Here is a 7,479-nt window from a genome sequence, read left to right on the forward strand (position 1 = left end):
GGGCTCCGCTCCGCCACTTGCGCGCACGGATCTCGCGGAGTGAATGAAATGCTTCCTTCTGCACATTTAAAGTGGACTAAAACATCTACACGATGAACACCTGCGCCTTTCTGTTGATTTTGTCAGTGCAGATCTACGCCGATGGCATCGAGGGGCCAACAGGTAAGACTCGTATTCCACCTCGATCACCTAAAAGCAGCTGAGAAGTTTTTACATGTGGATCAAACTCCACCGAAAGCAAAAGCGGAGCGAGTCTGGTTGAAGGTGCCAACTTTGTGCCCCTGTTCCCGAACACGTTGCTGCGTGTATCTGCGGCTTTCTGCCCCTTTGCCATGACTTACCTATGGGATAATGTTTGTCCTCCCAATAAGGAATGTAAACATTTTTATTCAAACAAGTTTGGATCAAGTTTTTTTTTATTTATTTATTTATTTTTACTGTGCGTAAAAATAATCTTGGTTATTTTAGAGGACTGCGCCTCGGTGCTCTGGGGGGGAAAAGCTCCCATTTCCCCGAACACAATCCTCCCTACGCTGCTCCTGCCTTTTGTTTAGCGCCTTTAAAGCGGCCAGGTAACCCAAAAGGTGTTTGATCCAAAGTTAGAAGCAACAAAAATCCCCTCAAAGAGCGATAAAGGCGCGTAATGTCGCCAATTTTAATTAATATTTGTGCGTTCACGTCCCCTCAATCTGTGATGACATCCAGACACCAGAACCTGGAGCTTCCTCCATTCAGGCGTCGGGTTGCATTGCTGATCCCAGACTCCTTGAAAGTTTGCATTCTAATGGGGTTTGTGACATTGAAATGGTTATTGATTATTGAAACCAAATTTGGACTGTGGAGAAGTTGTTAGAGCCAATCCCTCAAAGCTGCTGGATTTTCCCTCCTGTGTGATGAGCTGCCTCCCTCTGGTCTTTTTTGGCTGAAAACTCTCCCAGTCAGCTCTAAATCCTCCAAGATGTGAAAAAATATTCATGTCAAATGGTTGTTAGAGAAGAAAAAAAGTGCTCTCTTTCTGTTTTGTGGATTGTAACATGGATAGATTCTGTGTTTTTTTAAAGATAAAAAGATATGAAATATCCAGTAGGATAAATAAATCTTTTCCAAAATGAAACTCAGCTGCATGTCAGAGAAGTAGAGATAGCAAGAGAGACAGAGAGAGACAAAGCAGTATAAATAAATCTTTTATATGTATCTGACACAGACCTTTTCACATTCATTCAAATTCATGTTTCAGCTTTTACTCGTTGAATTTTGTTAGTCATTTATGCAATCTAATTACAGAGCTCGGATGCTTTTGTCTAAAGGCTGAACTGACTCGGGCCTGTTTGAATTTCTCTCTCACACACACACACAATGAATCGTAGCCCTTGTGGGGGCATAAAAGCAGAGTAATAAGGAAGTAATATTGATAACATTTCCACTGCGGGCTGCTTTGTACGAGTGTGACACAGTGCTCGTCACATGCGGAAGGAAGATTATTCTTTTGAGTTTCCCTCCAATATTTTGTGTTTCTTCCTGGCGCTGCTACTGTTTCATGAGAAATGGAGGGAAAAGCTACTTGTATGTGCAACTAGGGAAAAAAAAAAAAAAAACAACAACCCAAAAAAACACAAACCCGTGCAAGCAGAATGTGTATTGTCAAGAGCTGAATGGAGCACATCATTAAGAGGAATGGGCTGAGACATATGAAGGATTAAATCACACACACAGGTAATTAAAAGAGCTGAATGGAACAGCAACGCTCCAGCACGCAGCGCTGTGTGAGAGTATCTGTCAACAGGAATTTACATGCTGTCGGTTTTTTAGTTTGTTAACTGGAGTGTTGCAAGCCTCAGCACCTGCGCTTTTACCTTCCTATTAGCAGTTAATAGTTAAAACGCTGCCAGTTTCTGTGGCTTTCTTCCTCTCCTGATCCCCCTACCGGCCCTTCATGCTTCTCCGCCTGCCTACATCCTGGAGGAGGAGGAGGAGAAGCCAAGGAGGCATAAACGCAGCCTCGACTCCCACAATCCTCAGAGTGCCTCCTTTTGATTAACGCCGCCTTTATTACTATGATTGTGCGAGGACCACACCTTAACCTTGGATGCCTAATCGCAATTAAAGACTTCGCTCTCCTTTGGGGATTTCTTGCCCTTTTCACCCGATATAATCCATATTTTCCATAACTCTTCCCTGCTTCATGCGGCGTCCAGTCCAGGCTGTCAGAGAGGAATTATTACCGGCTGTGAGATATGGAGACTGTGTGTTGCACTGGACTGCTTGATAAAAGGAGGAAAATATTACATTTGCATCATGTTTTCTCAGCTACAAAGAGACTTATGAAAGTGAAAGTCCAGTTGTGGTGGTGCCATGCTGTGTGTGTGCGTTTTTTTTTTTTCTCTTCATTGTGTAAAGCCCAATCTGACACTTTCACTCCTCTGTTGTCTCTTATGGGAATAGAATAGATGCTCACTTACCATCTGTTTCCTCTATTAGCAGCGAATGTTGTCAACTGAGTGGTGTAATTATCCCGCGTCTCATGACTCATTTCCCGGTTTGATCTAAAGTTAAGGCAGAATATCCTTTTTGCTTATTTCAGTGAATAAGATAGCACTTGGACCGAGATGAAAAGGACCGCGAAGCCCAGACTGTCTAAGTTAAAGCGTGGCGTGGAATGAATAATACTTCAGGGCTTTCAGGTTTACTCTGCATAAACATCAGCAGCGATATTGGGAAACGTGATATGGAACCGCCGAGCATAGAGGGAGCGGAGCTGCAGTGATAATCATCATTTTTCAAGCAAATACGCCAAACATCAGAGCGTCGACCCTCGTAAATGTAGAGATTTTGTGGTTTTCTGTTTGCTACGTGATAGTAAACTGAATATCTTTGTTGTGGTCAAGGTTAACCCTCTGAACTACAAGCAGTTTCTGGGCGTTTATTTGCTCCTGTCACATCTTTACACACTGTGGGTTCATTTTTCACTGTAATCTAAAGTCCTGCACTTCTGTGGAAACAGCACAGCCATGACTACAAGGAGAGAGAGCTCAGAAGTGTCTTCTGTGCAGCATAGTATGGTTAAAATGCTATAAATCACAAAACAGGAAGCAAAACGTGGAATTTTTTTTATTAATTTATCTCACAAAAATGAGAAAAGAGCTTAAAATCAGCAGGTATGAGAGTTGCCAAGTGCCCAAAGCTGTAACAATAGTGACTAAACATACTGTGGATGCTTTGATTTTTACATTTTTAGTTTGTTTCTGTGATGGTGTCCTATCTGCTCTGCATAAACACAGCCTGCAGTTCAACCCAGTTCAGCCAAAAAGAATTTTCGTCATGTGATTGTTGTTTACAGTAGAGTCACCAATGGCTTCACTGTTGCCCCGAGGTATGAAGGATCTTTTGTTTTGGTTGTTGCAAATGGTTCGTTTTTGACGATTTTTAAACGAGACATGTAGAATAAAGCGATGAAATATCCAGATTTTTAGCTTAGGTGTGACCATGTTTCCTAACAGTCTGTCATAAGTAATTAGTTCAAGGTTAGTCAGAAACTTAAATATCTGATGATTCTTTCTGTTTTTACAGTTTCTGCTTCTGATAAATGGTGCAATGTTGGCGATATTTAAAAAAAAAAAAGACAAGATGCATTTTAAGCCTGGGCACAAATATATTAGAGAATAACTTACATGTACAGGCGCTAACAGATATAGTGACGCTCACACATGTAGCGAGCAGACATAAGGAAAACACTGAAGAGATTACAGAGGATACAAGGGATGCTCTACTTCCAAGAAGACAAATCTATTTATTGCAGGGCTTAAATTAACTTGAAACGTATTTAATATTTGGTCAAAAGAATCGTCCTTGCACCATTTAAATATGCACCAATTTAAGGGTTCTCTTTATTGCTAAATGTTATTATTGCGACATTATTCATCTCACGGAGTCTATTTGTATGTGTTACATATTGGTTCTTGAGAGTCCATTAGATGTGCTCTCTATAATAAGCATCTAGCTGAATGGGGGGAAAAAAATGAGAGCCTGAGATGAATTTGTGCATTACTGCTGTTGCGAAAGAAAGAAAAAAACAAAAAAATGAAGAAGTAAGCTACATGTTGATAATGTTGCCTCGACGCCGCGGCAAATCCACCGAGTGGAAGTGTTCCCTGCAGGAGCCAGGCCACCATCTGTGGTTGGAGTGCGAGGGGCAGCAGGGATTGGGCCTGAATCAGACTCCTGAAAAGACTGGGTGATTTCCATCTTTGTGGGAATCAGTAATTCAGAGAGCAGATGGAAAACTTTGCAACAAGGAGGGAAGGGATTGGAGGGGAGGAAGGAATTTCGTGAGCAGACGAGCTGAGAATGACAGAGGGATTCATTCAGATGGATGTTTTGCTCTCAGCTGCGGCCACAGCAGGACTTTTGCTGAGCTTGCCGGCCACTCTTGCCCTCAGCGCTCATGCTGGTGCGTATGCGTGATTAAACACTGTGTCTACGAGAGGAGTCCTCCGCTCTGCTGCTCTGTCTCCTCTGTCTCTGATCTATTGTAATGTGGGGCTATGTGGAGGAGAGCCAGACCCCGATTGGCTTACTCATCTCGCAAGACTGGGAGATGAAACATATCCATCTACTCCATGTGTTCAAGGAGTGCTGCTTCATGCCAAGTGCCATGATTGGTACTCCTCATCAGTGGAAGCATGTGTCCATCGAGGAGCCTCCGCTGCCTGGATCTGGTCTCGTTTCTTATCTTCCTCGTGATGCATCACGTCTGAGTTTGTGCCGTGCTGAGTGTGCATACATTTTTTATTTTTCATGCAAGACTGCAGCTCACGCACATCTTGTGATTGTTGTGCTTAATTAGTCCCACTAAGCATTTTGCTGTTCTCATTTTAATTATCACATGTTCTGTTTCCTAACTCTGCTTAACTTTTTGTTGTTGTTGTGGCCTACTGAGGCGGAGGGTTGTTTTTGCTCTTCAGAAAGGTCAAATCCTGGTTGGGAGTCGTGTTTTTTAAGGCGAAGGAAGAGCAGGTCGTGGTCTTTGAGAAACGGGTCAAAAGCAGGATTGTTTCTGCTTTATGTGTGTGTGTGTGTGTGTTTCTGCCATTTCGCCTGAACCCTCCTGTGCGAGCTCCCTTCGATCAAGTCTCGCCAGGCCTCGACAAAGAGCGCCGAAAAGGAACCACTCGGAGGAGAAGCGGGCAGTGGAGATAATTACACATGACAAGGTCTTTTATTGTCAGTGTGTTATTAGGAGACAGAAAAGTTAGAAATCAAAAAACTAATTTCCTCCTTTAGAAAAGCGTTAAATGACCGTGAAACATAAGGCAATGAGACACTTGAGAAATTAGCATGTTAACAGCTCACCAGTGCATGTTTCTGCTAACATTAAGTTTAAAAAGATTCAAACGCTTTGAGCATTTGGCGAAGGACTCATTCATTTCTTCCGTTTTCAAATGTAATTAAAGCATTTTTTTCAGCAATGCACAGATTACTCAGCATCTTAATATTAAATTTGAATGTTTTAGAGTGAATGCGTGCCTCAGATCCTCGTGTGCATGTGTTCAGCACCTCCGTGTTTTGCCCGCAAGAGCAGGAAATCTCACACCGAAGCCCTCGCCATGCAGGAAGGTCCCACGGTGCCGAGTGAGTCAGCCCGTCCTGACACTGACGCTAGCAGGGACTTGAGCTGCCGCCACTATGAGGTCTTCAGGGTTATTGTGACACCTTCCAGCAGCCTGGAAGAGATGCCAAGACTTGAGAGATTTACAGTCAGTGGCCTGCCTTGGCCTGTCTCTTCCTTTTTCCACTCTGCGGCAACAACCCGAGTGCAGGCTTCTCGGCTCCCTCAGCCAGGTGTTATTAATGTGGTATTGATCTTTCAAACTCTGGGAAGTCCATTTTACTTAAATTTGATCAAAGTGTCATCCCGCCTGTGGCCTGCAAGTTTGATGCAGGAGTGGGAATTAGCCAGCTGGCCTGCCAGGACTTGCATGACGTAAGTGCAGACAGAGAGGTTTGGTTTGCAGCAGAGGAATGCTGGTAGCATTGTGTTGTGTGGAGAATATGGGAAAAAGTCCTCTCAGACATGAAAGAGCCTCGTTTCCATTACGAAGACTGTATGTTGAAAATAAGCTGCGAAATATCTGCTTGATCTCGTGGTCCAAAATGACACAGCTATTATACTCATTATCGCTTAAAAGCATATGTTTCACTTGAATAATGGACACGGAAATTTATCATCGAACACAGATGGACCATTGTTTATAGCCTGGATATGAAAAGAGTGTGACTGCATAGTTCGAGCACACGCGCAGATGTGTAATTATCCAACAAAGAAATAAGCAGGGCTCTGTGTTTTCTACCACGAGCTAGTGAGTTTCCAGAAAAGTGGGTCTGCAAGACTGATGCTGCGAGTGCTGCTCCTTATCCCCTGCCCAGAGGAAAGAAAGCCTCCTGAGCAGTTTATATTTAGCCCGCTGGCCGTGTTTCAGTTCTTTACCTTTCTCTGTGTCAACAAATTCACCGCCAGATTCCACGAGCCCTCTCTGTTGTCGTGTATATGTTTTGCAACGCAGGTTTGCGGGAGTCAAAGTTCAGGATCAGGCCGGGATCGCCGTGTCGAGATCTGACCTACTGTTCAGATGCCGGTGTAGCCCTCTGCATATGAATCCCCCAGTGAAATCGGAGCTCTCTGACACTGCTCTAAAAGTCAAAACACTCTCTTCAGGATATTTTTCTCCCTGCCGGTGTAATAGATGCAGGCTTCCGTTGTCTTTGTGTCGGGATCTCACAGAAAAAAAAAGTGGCATTTCTAGTTTGTCCAGTCCCTGTGGGCAAAGAAATATCCTCACAGGGGCCGAGCCATGAACCTGAACACTCATCACCCTGATGTATCTCACACTTATTAGACTGACAGTCTTTCACATAAACTTTATTAGGACAGTGGAAATTGAAGAGCATTAAAGTGTAACAGAGCATGGATAATGTCTGCTGTGCTGATTTAAAAGAGCACAGTATTTGAGGCTCGCCTAGCGTGAAATCAAAAGCTAAAAGTGGGGCCTTTTAAAGAATCTGCTCAGCTATATAGCTCAGAGCTTACATTTACCTGTTTGCTGTTGAATTGAAGGCATTTTGTCTCTTTTTCCCTGCAGCACAGTCTCATGGCACAGTGGTGACACTCAGCTGTGGCAGCTGCTGCTGCTGGTGGGTTATGGGTCGGTCATGGCAGCTGTGGCAGCACAGGTGCCAGCTGGCAGTAAATCAGTCAGCGGACTGATTTCAAACCTGTTGAGCACAGATAACATGTATGAAGTACTTGGTTTAACCCTCTGACCTCCAAAACCCACCGGTGGCTTTGAAAGGCATGTTGTCTTAAATAAACTGCCAAAGTTACACCATTTATCAGAGCAAGAAACAGGAAGAATCATCAGATCTTCAGCTTTCCTACGACCCTTAAACTCTGCATCTGCAAGGTTTGGTTTCATAGAGATACCT

At 43.6% G+C, this 7,479-nt stretch overlaps 1 protein-coding gene across 2 annotated transcripts in view; it reads left to right on the forward strand.

The window, feature by feature from the left end:
- LOC103360195 (receptor-type tyrosine-protein phosphatase U) overlaps positions 1–7,479 on the forward strand; it is a 209,611-nt gene continuing 202,132 nt past the window's right edge. For both annotated transcript variants that reach the window (XM_008285875.1, XM_008285876.1), the window contains exon 1: positions 1–162. In XM_008285875.1, the coding sequence (XP_008284097.1) occupies positions 93–162 (70 nt within the window). In that variant the 5' untranslated portion in view covers positions 1–92. The remainder of the gene's footprint in view (positions 163–7,479) is intronic.

This window comes from Stegastes partitus, unplaced genomic scaffold, assembly GCF_000690725.1.
Source record: "Stegastes partitus isolate 25-593 unplaced genomic scaffold, Stegastes_partitus-1.0.2 Scaffold420, whole genome shotgun sequence".
NCBI classification, from domain to species: domain Eukaryota; kingdom Metazoa; phylum Chordata; class Actinopteri; family Pomacentridae; genus Stegastes; species Stegastes partitus.